Here is a 16,603-nt window from a genome sequence, read left to right on the forward strand (position 1 = left end):
AAGTGCTACTATACCTTTTTACTCTCTCCAAGGACTGACAAAGTCGCTGGCCAAAATTTCCTGCAAAGGAATCCATAAATTGTTCATGTAAATTGTGATATGCGGTAGATAAATCCTCATAAAAATAACACAGCTGAATGGGCTTCCCTGACCTCATTAAGCATAACTGTTCCACAGAAAAGCAAAATTTTAATAAACATTTCAGACACAATCTAAGAGTTCTGCCATATTCCTATTGGATTTCTTATTCTACATACATCTACACCACAGAACCAGGCAAATGTTGCCCCAAAAAGGCTGGCTAAAAGGAGTTTCATCTCATTTTTATTATTAAGTTATTCTTCTGAAAAATGTACCTTCCAGTTCAGGCTTATTTACTTTTTTCTGACAGCATAAACACGTAACAACTAAGCAGTGGGGAAGGGGAGGTTAAGCTTTATCACCTCACCAGAAGGCAAGCACAACCAGCTAGCGTTCTGGAACAAGGGGAGGAACCTGTGTTTCTGCCAAAGGCCCTTGGGACACTGCAACATTAGCCGTGAATCAAACAAAATTACCAACTTCAAAATTAGCCTACTTTGATTAATTGAATTGCAAGTCCCACTTGCAGTTGTCTTGGCAGGACCAGACCCAATGATTTCATGGGCTTCATCTGGCCCCACAGGCTGGAAGCTCCCCACATCTGTCCTTAATAGCAAGAAATAGTGTCTCATGATAAAAATAACACTTCTAACATTTCTGATTACAAAAGCTGCAGATGAGATGGAGGAAAGCAAAGAAGGCAGAATACCCGAGATTAAATGTAACTTTTTTTCTGTGGAGGAACATGAACATAAAATCTTTATTCTGCTTAAAATACAGCAAATATAATTTATACATATAAGAAATGTAAAATAGCAGGCAATACTGGCTCATGTTAAATTTATATTTAAACATAAAAAGCCCATTCAGAAGGTCAGGCAGGTTTCACCTCCGTCTCCAGAGTCTCAGCTGCACAGAATGTGAAACAGCACCGCTTTACTCAACAGGACAGGTGAATCCGGCAAGGCAAGTCACACACAGAACGCGGGAACCAAGACAGCCCCATTCCTCATCGCACTGTCTGCACGCTAAATCTGATCCCGTGGCTCTGTTCACCACCACCATGCTTACCTCTGCACCCCGAGGAAGCCCAGGAGGGCAATGTCTGGCTGCTTGTTTAGTCGCAGGACACACTCCCAGTAAATGTCTTCCTCGCGGTCGTTATCCAAAGCATAGAGCATGAAGAGTGGCGGGTAGAGCCGGGGCAGCAGAACGGGCAGTACCAACCCAGAACTTGTGACCACATACCTGCAAACGACCGGTGAGGGAGAGGAGGCCCAGGCACACTGAAGCTGAGCCCCGGATCAGAAATGCTGCCTTGGCTCCTCAAAGTCAGAGGTGGGGGGTGGGGTGGGAAATGACGCTCTGCCTACAGAGGAAGCATGACTCTGGGGTTTTCCCTTCAGCCAACTGTGAAGTCTTTCCAACCATTCAACATCTAAGACCCACTTCAAATCCACCTCCCGGCGGCTTTTCCAGGTCAGCAGCATGCTGTCCGCTTGGCAGCTGCTTGGCCCAGACCTCTTCCCTGCGGGTTTGGCTAGCATGGGTCACCTGTTCTAACTGAGCTCCTTTGGAAATGAGCACACTGAGAGCTGGAGAAAACAACTTCTCCGTGGGACCTGGGGTGAGATGCTCCAGCTCTCAACCTCCTCCTTCACCTCCCTCTCCCCACCCCAAAACTCCACTCACCCTGGCTCTGGTGACTCAGGTCTGGAGTCTGATCTCCCAGTGCAGAAGGATTTCCGTTCAGTAGGCAGAGGGGCTGAGAGAGGAATCGTGCTGCCCTCTTCAGGAAGCTCGGGGAACAAGAACCTGCGGAATCAAGGAAAAATAGAATTAGACCCAACATGCCCCTGCAGCGGCTGCTCCAAGAATAAAAACCCATTCTCATGAGTTAATTCATTTAAGGATCAATACGAGAAAACTATACCAGACAGTATTTCAGCTTCCTGAGACTCTTATCCTTCTTACAGCATAGAATTAACAATGTAGTAAATAGATAATATTACTACACAATCCATGTGTTGCAGTCTCTTTCCTTCAAGCTATACTAAGAATGGAAACTTCTGATCTCTATTTACATGTATTTCTTACTGGAAACTCTCACTTCAGGTCAATCTGCATTACCTGTGAGCAGAGGCCATTACTCTCAGAAGATAGGCAAACTACCTAAATGTCCGATATTAAGCTGCAGAATACTCAAAGTAAAATTTAAAATTTCTACAAAGGCCTAAGTTGCTGAAAATGAGTTCTTTGAATGTCCAGTGCTAACATGTTGCATTTAAATGCCCAGGGCTAAAGTGTTGAGAGCTTATTTCCCCCTAGTCTTGCATTTTCACTGTAGATTTTACTCTGACTTCATATATGCTGTTGGGTTATTACAAATGTGTATAGATTTACAGACTTAAATTTTGACCCTTTAAGTGTGCCTTGTATCTTCTCTGTTTTTGCACACCTCACACTCCCTCTGCCCTAATGGTTGGGATAACAAAGAGGTCAGGACATTCATGTTCATTATACACATCTCATGTCAGAGCTGAAACATGCCCAGCCCAGTGACCTTTCCACTTCTCCCTCAAACCCTAAAGCCTTTCCAAATGTGTTTATCAATTCTGAAACTGAAAAATGTAAGGACATTTCTGGGATAAATCTATAACCAGCTCAGTATGGCATGTTGGCTTAAACACAGTAAGAGATCTTGCATCAAGATCAAACCAGCTCAAACGTGTCAGCTTCCTGGAACTGCCCCTTCCCCAAGATGCTAGCTGATTCCTTTAACTGCCTTCTTCAAAGTCTCTGCTTTGCCGCCCCTAATTGGTCAGGTTTCCCTGACCTTCTATTTAAAGCAATAGCATCTCACCTCCAGCTCCATCCTGCCACACTATCACCATCTAGCACACATTCTATCTGTTTACTCTTTCCCTCACTGGAATGCACACCCCAGGAAAGCACAGGCTGCTTGGTGTGTTACTTTTTCTGGAGAGAGATGAGGTTCTGTTAATAGATAAACCCCTCCAGAGCTAGATTGGTGACTAGCACATGAACGCATTATCTTTACTGAACACATATGTATGATACTGTTGTCAAAGGACATGACTTAAAAACTCAAGCGTAACACCTTGCATTGAACATTGTGTACTCTGTTGTTAGGTTTCAGAGATACGATTTTAACCTACAGATTAAACTAAAAAAAAAAAGAAAACAATTATATATTTCATACCAAAATTATAAAGAAACTTTTTTTTAAAAAAAGATCTATTTATACAGAGAGGAGAGACAAAACAGAGAGAATCTTCCAACCACTGATTCATTTCGCAAATGACTGCAATGGCTGGAGCTGGGCTCATCCAAAGCCAGGAGCCAGGAATCTCTCTTCAGGTTCCCCGTGTGGGTAACCTGGACTCAAACCATCCTCGGCTGCTCTCCTAGGACATAAGCAGAAAGCTGGACTGGAAGCAGAGCCTCCTAGGACTCAAACTGGTGCCATATGGGATGCTGAGGCCACGGGTGGAGGTTTAGCCTGCAACATCATGGCACTGGCCCCAGAATTAAACACTTTAACGTCTGTTACACTTAATGAGTAAGAAAGCTACAGAAGGAAAAATGAAACAGTGACAAAGGTTCACCTATTTAAAGTTTAGGACAAAAGTATAAATTGAAGGCATATTTTCATTAATGTTTAAGGATCAGTGATAGAAAATAATTTTCTGCATGAACAATTTCTGTGATGAAGGGGAATACTTCTAATTATTCACAAAGTTTCAGTCTAGTTTCAGAGTGAAGACAGCCAAGCATTTGCATGAACAGTGGTCCACAGCTTGTGGGTGCTGAGGAAGAGATCTTACCTCACCAGCTGGAAAATTCGCTTAAGGTAGGACTTGATCTCCTTCACAGCCTCTTGCAATAACCGGCGGTTGGCTCCCACACCCACGTAAGTCATTCTATACACAGCGACCAGGGTCTCCACGAGCCTGCCCAGGGGGTGCAGAGGAGTGTCACAGGCCTGAGCAGGGGAGGCAAGGAAGTCAGTCCATGTGCCTTAGGAGCAGACACAGCCAACTGATTTCTGACTAATGGTTTCATGAATGATACACATTTTTCAAAATGTCAGGAGTCCATGTTTCAGATCAGGAAAATTCAAATATAGTTGTTCAATGTTGCTGAGAATGTGTAGTCTACTTAAATCATATGGAGTTGGAGCTCCTCATTTTCTTAATTAAAGAATTATCTTAACAACTTAGGAAAACAGCTGCAAGAAGTACTGCTATGCGACACCACTCAAAGAAAGATTATCATCTGCCCTAAAGTGCACAAAAATCAGAAAGAATGTGAAGGAAGCACTTTGGTTCCCTTGACTTCTCCTAATAGTCCTTCCTGCGCACCCTCTGTCCCGCGCCATCAATGCAAGTCGATTTCCCATTGTAGTTCATCTTATAGGGCTAACAAAGAAGCAAACGGTATTTTCAAGGGGTAACAGCAGCCTGCTTTAATTTTACAATCTCCAATTTGCTAATATTCCTAACAAAAATCCATTTTAAACTGATCTTAACTCTCAAAAACCTCTTGACCCTATGAAACTTCAAAAGTTCCATCCTACAATGGAGCAATCTTCATCCAGAACAGTGAACTTCTAAGAGGATTAACAACAACAACAACAACAACAACAAAGTGAAGGAAAACATTCAGCTCCAGGTTGACCTGAGTGATCTATTGGGACAGTTGCCTTATTGATTCATAAGACCAATGCAACTTTATTGGCTTACTTTTATTAAGTATTTCTTGATGTCCTCATATTTCTCCACGGAGAAGGCGCCAATGTGCTGTGGAATGAATTCCAAACTCTCTAGTGTCTGCGTCTGTGAGCGACTTAGTATTTCAGGACTACAAAAAGGAAGAGGAAGCCTGTTACATATTTTACATCAAGAAAGCAAGGTAATTACAAATACTTACACAACACACAGTCACCAGTCAAGGATGGAGTGTGGCACCCTGCACAGGAGGGGCCCAAGTAAGCTCATATATGGTAACAGACTTGCTGTGAGGTACACAGTTTACATAATAGTCACTCAAAACAGGATCTAGTAGGACTTCACAAATAACAAGAAAATTAACAGATTTTGTGTCAATCTAAATCACAGTGCTAGAAAGTACTGTAAAAGCAGCTTGAAGATGAAACTGGTATTAGTCCTCTCAGCGACAAGAGAATGAGAGGACAAGAAGGACAAATCAAAGGGCATGGAAAGAAATGAAAATGAGCTCAGGAATCAAGCTTGATGAGGACACTCTACCATAGGTGAAGTGAAGCTTTGGACCAAGAGATGAAGATAAATACACACCAGTAACAATGAACAGTAGAAATTTTTGTTAACTTTACACAACAACTGATTAGAAGTGTAAAACAGTATGCAGCCATTGCTACTATGTTGGGTTAAAAAAAATGAGGTGTTTGTGGTAGCAACACAGTTTATATAAAGTCTGCTCATTCTCACTTCTTAGAAATATCCTACAATAGTTAACCAAGGGCTAAAGTGTTACGGTCTATGTCCACAAACTCTACCAGCGTGCATTGATCATGCGCACCACATACAGCAGACTTTAATTGAATCTGAAAGAGTTAACTGTGTCCATGGAAAGAAAGAATAGAAGTAACAATCATGAATTTCATGAGTGAAATATCATTATCGATTCATATTTATCCCAAATATGGGGGGAAAACACTTCCTTTCATATTTAGTTTTTTAAAACACACACACAAACAGAATTAGTAAAGCGATATTATGGTTTACTTGAAATACCAGTTCTGGTATATTTGATTGGAAGGAATCCAGACTACTCTCTCTTGAGTAGAAAACAATTATTTGTTATACTTGACTGTGAGGCATTTAAAGTTCCTAAAATATTTTCCAATTCTACAGTTTCTATGCAATTGTATATTTTAGTATATTAAAATTACTCCAAAATTAGGAATTTATTCAAAAATTTTGATAACATTCAGGAAATGAGAACATTTAATCATTTAGAATAAATATTCATAGTCTGAACAAACTCCTAACTGCTGAGTTTTTCTTTCTTCAATTCCTGAGTATTGGAAAGTTACTGATATATGTGAATGAAAGCCAGTACAGAACTGAGTTGAAAAGCAAAAGTATGCGGTGACACATAAGATCGAGGTAAGCTCTCAGCTGTCTTAACAATAAAGACATAACTCAAATAGACCATTATCTAGAATCATCTTTAATGTTTTAGTTAAGAAATTTGCCTTCAAGGAGTAGGAAGATCTTTAGGCTGTAAACGTTGAGCCATGCTGTGGCAGCTCCAAGAAAGAGGAAATCTGAGGAAAGACAGATGACAACAACAAAAAAAAAGAACAAAAGAAAAGTTGGTGAGAAGGAGAAAATAAGGAAAAGAAAATTACAACTGTAATGTTTCTTTTTCCATTTAAAAATGCTGTGCCTCTTCCGTCTAGCCCGCAGGGTTTCTTGTGAGAAATATGCAGTGATGAAAGTATCTCTCCTATGCCTTGCATCATTTTTTTTCAGCTGCTTTCAAGATCTACCATTGAATTTCAATGCAGTGCAGACACACACAGGGAACTCCATTTCTTTTTCCCAGGATGCAGTTTGCTCAGCTTTTTTTCTTTTTTATTAAGATTTATTTTACTGAAAAGGCAGAGTTAAAAAGAGGAGGAGACACAGAGGGAGTGATTTCCATCCACTGGTTTACTCCCCAAATGACTGCAGGTGGTCAGAGCTGAAGTGATTTGATGCCAGGAACTTCGTCCAGGTCTCCCATGTGTGCACAGGGACCAAGGACTTGAACTTTCTTCCGCTGCTTTCCCAGGCCATAACAAGAAGCTGCATTTAAAGCGGATCAGCCAGGATACAAACTGGTGCCCATGTGAGATGCTGGCATCGCAGGAAGAGGCTTGGCCTACTACACCATGGTGCTGGGCCTCATGCTCAGATTCTTAAACCTTACAACTTCATGTCAACCACAATTTCTTCAAAAAATGTTCCACCCTACATACTTTCTCCTTTTTCTGGAAGTCTTATAATACAAACACAGCTCTACAAGTTCTTTAGGTTGTATTCACTTTTTTTTCATGCTTTTCCTTTCTGTTGCTTAGACTGATAATTTCTATTGACATATTTTGAAGTTTACTGACTTTCCATTGCTATCTACCTGCTGTTAAGTTCACAGAAAGCATTATTCCTGTTATTTTCAACTCTTAAATTTCAATTTGACTCTTCCTTATATCGTCTATTTCTGTCAGTTTAGTGTCTGTTACAAGGGTATTTGAGATTGCTGATCTGAGCATTTTGATAATAGTTGTTTCATAGTTGTTATGAGCTGATTTCAATATTTCTGGCATTTCACCGGTGATGTCTGTTGACTGTGTTCCTCCAAATGGGGTTTTTCAAGGCTCTTTGTTGCTGAGTAATTTTCACTGAGATCTTGAACATGTTAAATATTATGCGAACTCTGGCCTTACATACTTCCTATGAAGACCAGTGACACGACTAAAAGAGTAAGCATAGCAGGTCTGAGTTGTTATCTTCAGCAGACCTTACTCTGAAAGCTGACCCTTGGCTGATGCCTGGGAACTAAGCTTGCTGAAAGCTCCCTATGCTGATAGGAAACATCCCCTAACTGATAAGGATGTTTTGTTGCTCATAGATGGTATTAACAATGAGATTTATGGTGAACATCTGCTTTCCTTCTCGGCTGTGTTCTTTCTAAAATTTATTTTACTTATTTGAGAGGCATAAAAACAGAGATATAACTCCCACTTGCTGATTCACTCCCCCCAAAACCTGCAAAGCAAGGAAGGGGCAGGCCAGGGGGTAAAGTTTGGAGCTAGAAACAAACCAGGTTTCTATATGGGTGGCAGGAAGCCCAGTATTTGAGCCATTACCATTACCTCTCGGGTTCATATTAGCAGGAAGCTGGAGTCATAAGCCACGACCAGGAATCCAACCTAGGTACTATAATGTGAGTATAGGTAACCCAAGTAGAGTTTTAACTACTAGGCTACATGCTCACTTGAGGACTTAACGGGAGTTTGAAAATTGCCAGGCACAGGGTACCTCAATGACTAGTCCGCAATAAAAGTATCAGGCACTGAGTCTTAATGAGCCTCCTTGAGCAGAAACACTGTACCCGTGCAGCTGGATTTTAGTGCTGGGAAGAGACTGTGCTCTTGGTGATGCCTCCCAGAATGAGAACAAGGGAAGCTTTACACAAGCATACCAGCAAACTCCACGTGTGCAGTCTTCCCTTAGGACCCGGCTGGGTTCCTTTTTTTTTTAAAAAAAAAAAACATTTTATTATTATTGCTATTATTTTATGAAACAGTTCCAAATTCCCTTATCCTTTTCCAATTCCCTCCCCACCCCAGTTCCTCTATATCATTACTGAAGTATAGTTCTTCATACACAGTCATATGTCCATCACTGCGGGCATGGACAATGGCAAAGAGTCCAGAATTCTATTGTCAAGATACAGTAAACAGTTTCATTGTAAGTCCATCTTTGGAAATAGAGATGGATACCACACCGCATCCTCACATCTGGATGTCAGTCTCCACTTCACAGCTACTGTACATCCCCTTAAATGAAGTCATGATACAAAATCAACAATAGAAAGAAAAATAGAAATTTACAATGCCATGGAGTTAAATGACATGTTACTAGATATGACAGTCTCCATTACACAGCTACTATACATCCCCCTTTTTTTTCAAAGATTTATTTATTCTTACTACAAAGTCAGATATACAGAGAGGAGGAGAGACAGAGAGGAAGATCTTCCGTCCGATGATTCACTCCCCAAGTGAGCCGCAACAGGCCCATGCGCTCCGATCCGAAGCCGGGAACCTGGAACCTCCAGGTCTCCCACGCGGGTGCAGGGTCCCAAAGCTTTGGGCCGTCCTCGACTGCTTTCTCAGGCCACAAGCAGGGAGCTGGATGGGAAGTGGAGCTGCCAGGATTAGAACCTGCACCCATATGGGATCCCGGGGCATTCAAGGCGAGGACTTTAGCCGCTAGGCCATGCCGCTGGGCCCATCTTCCTCTCTGTCTCTCCTCCTCTCTGTATATCTGACTTTGTAATAAAAATAAATAAATCTTTGAAAAAAAATACATCCCCTTAAATGAAGAGCCACAAAACAAAATCAACATCTGGGAGAAAAAAAGAAATTAGCAACACCAAGAAGTTAAATAACATGCTATTAAATGACTAACGTGTAGCTGAAGAAATGAAAATCAAGAACCTTCTTGAAGAAAATGATGACACTGCATGATCTACGAGTCACTCAATGATTTAATCAGAAGGAAGTGTTTTGAAGAGATGAAACCAACAGAAAACAACAAAACCCATGTGATATAGTTTCCGCTGATCTTTGTTGAAGTGTGTCTCCTCCAGACAATAAACAGATGGGTTTTGTTTTTTAATCCAGTCTACTAATCTATGCCATTTGATTGAGCTTAAGCCATTTACATTCAGAGTTTAATATACATGGGTGGTACTTTGGTCCTGTCATTTTAGGAATAGGTTGTTCACTGGTTTAGTCTTCTGTTGTCATTTTACTGGGATGTTCTTCCCGTTTGCCTTTGGTTCTGGCAGGTGCTATTCCTCTTCTCTGTCAAGAGAACTTCTTGAAGTATCATTTGTAGGGCAGGTTTGAAAGAGACAAATTCTTTTAGCTCTTCTTTACTGTGGAAGAATTTCATTTCATTTTCAAAGACAAAAGAAAGCTTTGCTGGATATGTTATCCTAGGCCGACAATTTTTTTCTTTTAGAATCTGGAATATGTCACTCCATTCTCTTCTGGCCTGTAGAGTTTCCTGTGAGAGGTCTCCTGTGAATTTAATTGGCATTCCTTTATATGTCAATTGATTTTTTTCACATGCACATTTAAGGATCTTTTCCTTATGTTCAATGGAAGAGAGCTTGATTATCATATGCCGTGGTGAAGATTGCTTTTGATCAAGCCTGTTGGGAGTTCTGTGCCCCTCCTGGAACTTGTTTCCCAATTCTTTTTCCACATTAGGGAAATTTTCCTTTATTATTTCTTTAAATGCATTTGCAATCTCAGCTTCTCTTTCTGCACCTTCTGGGACTCCCATAACTCTTAGATTTGGCCTCTTAATAGTGTCTTTCAATTCTTGAATACTTTTTTTGGCCTGATCCAGCTCTGCTTCCAGCTTTTTGTTTGCTTCCCCCTGATGACAGGAAATATCTTCCAATTCTGAGATTCTTTCTTCTGCTTGCTTCATTCTATTTTGGAGACTCTCCACTGTACTTTTAATTTGCTCCACTGTGTTCTTAATTTCTGATATACTAGCCTTTTTTTGCTTTTTTGCTTCCTTAAATTCTTTGAACTCTTGCATGAGCTTCTCATTGTTAATCAGAATCTTTAAAATGAGTCTTATGGATTCTGTGTGCCCCATTTTCTCGATGTCTTCCTCAGTTAACTCTGAGGTTGACAATGGGTTTTGCTCCTTTGCAGGGGAGTTTTCAGTAATATTCATTGTGCCTTTGTCTCTTCTTTTGCTCTTGATCATTGTACTCCTGGTTAGCAGAGTCTTCTCCTTGGGGCAGCTTTCTAAGCTCTGTCACCCACCAGGCTACAATGCAATTTTACTTATTGCAGTTGGTACACAGCTTTTTGCTTGCAGCCAATTGTGCCACTACCTCCAACGAGTTCCAGGTCTGGGTTCTTATGTCAGATTTCCACCGTGGTCTCCACAGCCCCAGCCACCACTCGCCACCTCCTGTGATACCATGCTGAGGCTGCACTGTTGTCTCTGCAACCTTTCTCCCACTTCCGGTTGGAGCAGGTCCCAGGATTAGAGAGACACCAGGTGTCCTATATAATTAGATTTGTTGGTGGCGTTGATCTTGTCAGAACCTGTTGGACGTTAGGTCTGGGTGCCACATGGACCTATTTTGACTCGTACGATGCCACAGTTGGTATTATTTTCCTGCGGTACCAGTGCAATCCACTGACCTCAGTGAGTTCTCGTGAGCTCAGCACATGTACAGTTCACTGTTGCCCCCTGCAGTCCTAAAGCTATTGCCACAGTGCACAAAATGGCGCCTGACGTACCACCACTACAGTTCTTGATCTGCTGGCCATCAGATCCGAGGGCTACCCAGACCTGCTCTGGGTGGAACCCGTAGAACGCCACGTCGTTGCAGTTCACCAAGTCAGAAATGAGCTCACTCCCAGCTCAGCGCATGCTCAGTCCTTTCCCTTTCCCTTTCCTCCTTAGGCAAAATGGCGCCCAATTCAGCTCTAGGGGGCTGACTGGGCTATGAAATCCACCCTGTTCTCGCACTGCCCGTCTGAGATCTGCTGCTCTGTCTCTGCTCCTGGTCAACTCAAACGGGCCAGCAGGACGGACAGTTCTTTTTCTGGGTTCACCTCCCAAGCTCCCAGTGAAAATCCCTTCCCACCTGGTTGCTGGTGGAGTTCCGACTGCTGGTAGAGTTCAGACTGCCGTGCTGGAGTATCAGTCAATGCAACACCACACTGCTGTGTCTGCTGCTTTCCTGTGTCTGTCAGTCTCCAGGTACCCCTCTGCTGTTGTTCTGTCTTTTCCTATTTCCTGAAATATGTCCTCTCTGCTTCATCCTGATGAAATGTTTTTCCGTCCGTTTAAACGTGTCCTTACCCTATTCTGCCATCTTGATTCTCCCTGGTTGGGTTCCTTACTATGTGCTGTGATTCTCCTTGGGAGATCAACCCTTCTGAATCTTGTGAGTTGTCCAGTGAACCACTGAATATGCAGGTGACTTTGGAAGCCTCTGAAATGGCTGCTTTTGTTTTAGTCTTCCTTGGTCTGTGGTTCCACTGTCAGCTCCCTTCTCAAAGCCTTTCCAGCCTTATCTGGGCCTCATTGATAAGTGGATCACAACGGTCAGTCTATGGCCTGAGTGCAGGTCTACCAACCAACTCAGTTCTCAAAGTCCTTTATAAACCAATTACAATCAAATCCATGTATGTGAATGTTTGGAGTGAGCCCAGGAATTTCCTCCCAGAGCCTCTCTGTCTCCATTATCTTCCACATTGTCAAATGCCTCTTTTGTCTTTCAGCCAGAAGCTACCCACATTAGGGCCAAGGGATGGGAAAGGACATTACAGCCAAAAAAGCAGTGGCTCAGCCTCTTGGACTTGAGCATCCAGTCAAGGCGGAAAGAGTTTCCACTTCCTTTAAAGTTTTGGCTCCCGCAAGCTTCCAGTTGATGGCTGCTCTAGCCACAGCCATCACAGAAGTACCTGAAAGTAAGGGCATGCAGGAAGAGAGGAGGGGGCAGAGAAGAAAAATCAAGTGGATATTCTATTCTCAGTTCTCAGTTTTAGGAGTTCTTGTCTCACTCCAGAATCAGAAGGGGGTTTCTTCCAGAATTCTGTCTGTCTGCTGTCACAGTGGTTTCCTTCAGGTTTTGAAGTGTAGTGAATTAGTACGAAGAATATTAGAGCAAAAACCACATTGGTTTGGTGATATTTTACATTCAGGTGTTCTTCAATCCACCTACTGGCAATTTTGAGAGTTTACAAATAGCTGATCATGTGTTCTGCTCAGGTTTAATCGCTGAGCTCAATAGAAGACAAAGGAAGTGTGTTTTATTCCACCTGGTCCAGCAGCAGCAGAACATCATAAATTCTGACATTAAATCATATGTTTAAGTTAAACATAGTGAGCCCTGATAACTCACTGACTGTCTGTTTCATCTCCCTAACACGTGCTGGGCCAGGCAGGCCTTCACTCACCTGTCTCGATGTTGACGCCGACTGGCAGTCAAGGCCACAGCAATGTTGTCCCATGCTTTCCAAACCTCCCCTTGTCCGGGACTCTCACAGCCCAGCTGGTGCCAACATTCATCAAACACTGCTTTCCACTTCTCATCAGCCTGCACTGCCAGGTTTCCTAGTTTCCTGCTAATAGATCATTTAACTCTTCATTAATTATCTTTAGGGAAAAATCACTCTGAAGAACAGAAACTTTCTAATATATAACTGAAAATATTTCTGTGACCAGAATTGCCTAGACTGATAGCGATTCTACTTTTAAAACAAGTGAAAATTTCAAAGAATGGTTTTTGGCACACTAATGCTTACTGGATTCTAACATGTATTGGATTGTTTTAAGTATGAAGTACATTGGAATTGACTCCTCTGCCTTCTATATTTCCACAGAATTGATTTTGTAAAATTAATTGCTATTAAAGCAGAACTTTCTGTACTTTGTACATCTCATAACAAGAACCGTGAAATGCATTACCTATTGGGTTCTAAAAATAAGAACAAACATGGTGCAGAAAATATATCAAGGAACACTGAACCTGAAATGCCACTAAAATATGAAAACGAGGCTACAACTGTCATCTGAAAGGGAAAATGACAGGTCAAAACTGGAACACACGTAACACACTCAAAACGCTGCCTTTTCCTCCCATTTACGCAAATTGCACAATTCTACCTGGTAAGCTTGGATATCTAGGTTTGATATTTACTTTTCAAAACCAAGAATGCAGAGATTCTGCTGAAGAATGCTTTCATTTGGCTTGGTCACCTGCACCTTTACCGTCACACACAGTTTTTATTTCAAACATCCTGGCTCTAACATCTATAATCTAAGCATGATGATACATTTAGCTCTTCTCAGCAATGTCAGCTGACAATTCAAGGAGGTTACACCTTGCTAAAAACACACACACATGCCTTAAAAACATAACTTCGCTTTTAAAATATTAACTAGACATGATAAAATTAACACAACTCAAAACATTCAATAATTCATCCAGAATTAGTGTCTATTACTCACAAAACTTGTGGTCTGTCTTTATCACTCTCATAAAGACTAGGTTTGAAGTAGGTTCCAGTGATTTTTATCCCAGATCCCCATTCTCCATTAAAATAACCTTCAATGTAATCTCCATTTGGCATGGTCAGGGTTCCCTGGGTAAAGTTGGAGATAAAAAATGAAGAGTTGGAGCTTTTTTTTTTTTTCAAATGAAAAACTCAGAGAAAATATATTGTTAATGTTCTCCTTTTGAACTTGCTATTTCCTTTAAAAAGCAAACAAAAACATGTGAACATGCATGTCCCAAAAAGAATGTATGAAAATAATTCATGCATAAAATTAAAAAAAAACACGTATTAGAAAAACTACCATATGAAGCTAGGAAAAGAACAAACTAAATACAAGCCAAGGAAGAAATACTACAATTGGAGCAGAAGTTAGTAAGACAGAAAAAAAACTTTGAGAGGAAAAAAAGATCAATGATTTCAAAAGTTGTGTCTTTGGATATACCTTTATAATTTGATACTAGATTTTCTACCATTGCCAATACCTATAATGTCATAATACACTTAGCAGAATGTTGTACTGTGACTGTTGCTGAAAAAATACTACTGTCATAACAAGGGGGTTTTGGAGAATGGGAGAGGAGGAAAAAAAGAGGGAGGGGAAACTCCTTATATCTACAAAATCGTACTAGAGAAAATAATTTTTTAAATTTCAAAAAAGAAGACATACAAAACTGACAGATTTTTAATGAGACAGAGCAAAACTTTTTTTTCAAGAGAAGCTATACATTTACAAAACCAAGAGTGAAATAAGATATTGTTGCCATCCACACAGAAAAAAGGTCAGAAGGTGTTATGATTTGAATCTGGGTCCTCTCCCAAGTTCATGTTGAAACCTATTGTGTTGGTATTAGGAGGTGGGGCTTTTGAGGAAAGTGACTCAGTCACAGATGATTAAGACACTGAATGCGGTGCCTCAATATCTGACTTTCCAACCCCACAAGAGGAAATAAATTTCCTGGCTGTGGTATTTTGTTAATAGCAGTAACAGACTAAGAAGCGAATACCAAGAAAACAATGTTATGCCAGCAAATTGTGTAATTTTAAATAAAACAGAAGAATTCTTAGGAAGATATAGATTACCAAAACTGATTCAAGAAGAAATGGAAAATCCAAATAAATGGAATTAGTAATTTAAAATCTTCTCCCAAAGTAATTCTCAGGGGCCTGGTGAGTTCTCACAAACATTCATAGAAGAAACAAGGTCTCCCAAACTCTCAAAAAGCTAAGGAGGGGGAAACCCTTCCCCACTCATGCAGTGAGAACATGTCACCCTGAAATGTCCCACAGGGAAACCACAGGGACGATTCCATTTCCATGAAAGGTCCAGGCGAGGCACTTCAGGGTGGTCGCTTGGAATTGGAGAGAGAAAGAGTAACTGTGAGTGGGTAAGAGAACTCTTCCCGGGCATAAAAATATTCTATAACTGGATTAAAGTGCTGATTGTAAAACTCTACACATTTATTGAAAATCACTGAAATGGACACATTAAACTGGTGAATTTTTATGGTATCTAAATTAGCTTTTATAAAGTAAAACAACAACAACAACAACAACAACACAACCAAGGACTATAGTAGAGAAGACAAAGAAGAAAGCTGGTTTCCAACCTTTCCATTGAGAGTCCAATCATCGGAGAATTCTCCCTCATAGATGGTATCATCTTCAGAAAGTAAGACCCCATTTCCCTGTGATACAAAACAAAACAGAAATTCCAGAAGCTGCATGCAATCTTAGAAGGAAACAAATAAGTAAGAAAGTAGAATGTTAATAAGCATTTATTTATTGTAAAAGTTAAGGACACAGGAGCTTCCAAAAGTCGGGAGTAACCACCTGCAGACACTCCACTCACCATCATCTTATTAAGATGGAAGTTGCCTTCGTAGTATAGTCCAAACTGGGTAACGACCACACCATTCCCTTGACAGACATCATCTTGCCACATTCCCATGTACTTTTCCCCCCTGCACAGAAATGAAAAGGAAAAGCAATGGACTAAGAGGGGAAACAACAGTTACTACCTGGGAGCACCCAGGCATCAGTCCAAGGCTGATGATGGCTCCATTTTTCTGGCTAAAACAGTTCACTCTAGCTCTTCAGTCACAGGACAATATGACAGCAAAAGATATATTCCTCAGAGTACTGGTCTCTCCAGAATTTAGTGCAGTAAATATTTCCATAACAACCTTAAAGTACAGACTTTTTTCAAATTGCAAGAAATTAACTCTAAATAATTTCAGTAGCAATCTAATACGCAGAATCAAATCTGTGTACAATTTTTTTCTTACCCCCAAATTTGCCTAAATTAGGGGTGGGTGTTTGGCACAGAGATGCTTACAGCACCCTCATTCCGTATCAGCTCTAGCTCTACGCTGCTGGTTTCCTGCTAAGGCAGTCAGGGAAGTAACAGATGATGGCTCAAGAAGTTGGATCTCTGCTACCCATGTTGGAGACCCACATGGAGTTCCTGGCCCTACGAAACAGGAATGAATCAGTGGATGAGAGCACTCTCGTCTCTCTTGCCTTGCAATAAAAAAAAAAAAAAGAAAAAGAAAAAATTACTGTAAAGTTTTGCTACATAAAAGAGAAAAGGAATGGGGCTTGTCATAAAAGAAGGCTTATTTTTCACCTATTTAAGCCCAG

General features: G+C 41.0%; 1 protein-coding gene across 4 annotated transcripts in view; it reads right to left on the reverse strand.

The window, feature by feature from the left end:
* The window catches only part of ALS2 (alsin Rho guanine nucleotide exchange factor ALS2), an 85,827-nt gene that overhangs the window by 4,369 nt on the left and 64,855 nt on the right, over positions 1-16,603 (reverse strand). For 3 of the 4 annotated variants that reach the window (XM_058664854.1, XM_058664855.1, XM_058664857.1), the window contains 9 exons: positions 15,813-15,924; positions 15,571-15,648; positions 13,917-14,050; positions 12,863-13,030; positions 4,848-4,965; positions 3,930-4,087; positions 1,774-1,896; positions 1,153-1,329; positions 15-60 (listed from right to left, as the gene is read on the reverse strand). In XM_058664854.1, coding sequence (XP_058520837.1) covers positions 15-60; positions 1,153-1,329; positions 1,774-1,896; positions 3,930-4,087; positions 4,848-4,965; positions 12,863-13,030; positions 13,917-14,050; positions 15,571-15,648; positions 15,813-15,924 — 1,114 coding nt within the window. The remainder of the gene's footprint in view (positions 1-14; positions 61-1,152; positions 1,330-1,773; positions 1,897-3,929; positions 4,088-4,847; positions 4,966-12,862; positions 13,031-13,916; positions 14,051-15,570; positions 15,649-15,812; positions 15,925-16,603) is intronic. The other variant, XM_058664856.1, reaches the window with a different exon arrangement.

The sequence above is a fragment of the Ochotona princeps genome, chromosome 5 (genome assembly GCF_030435755.1).
Source record: "Ochotona princeps isolate mOchPri1 chromosome 5, mOchPri1.hap1, whole genome shotgun sequence".
Lineage (NCBI taxonomy): Eukaryota > Metazoa > Chordata > Mammalia > Lagomorpha > Ochotonidae > Ochotona > Ochotona princeps.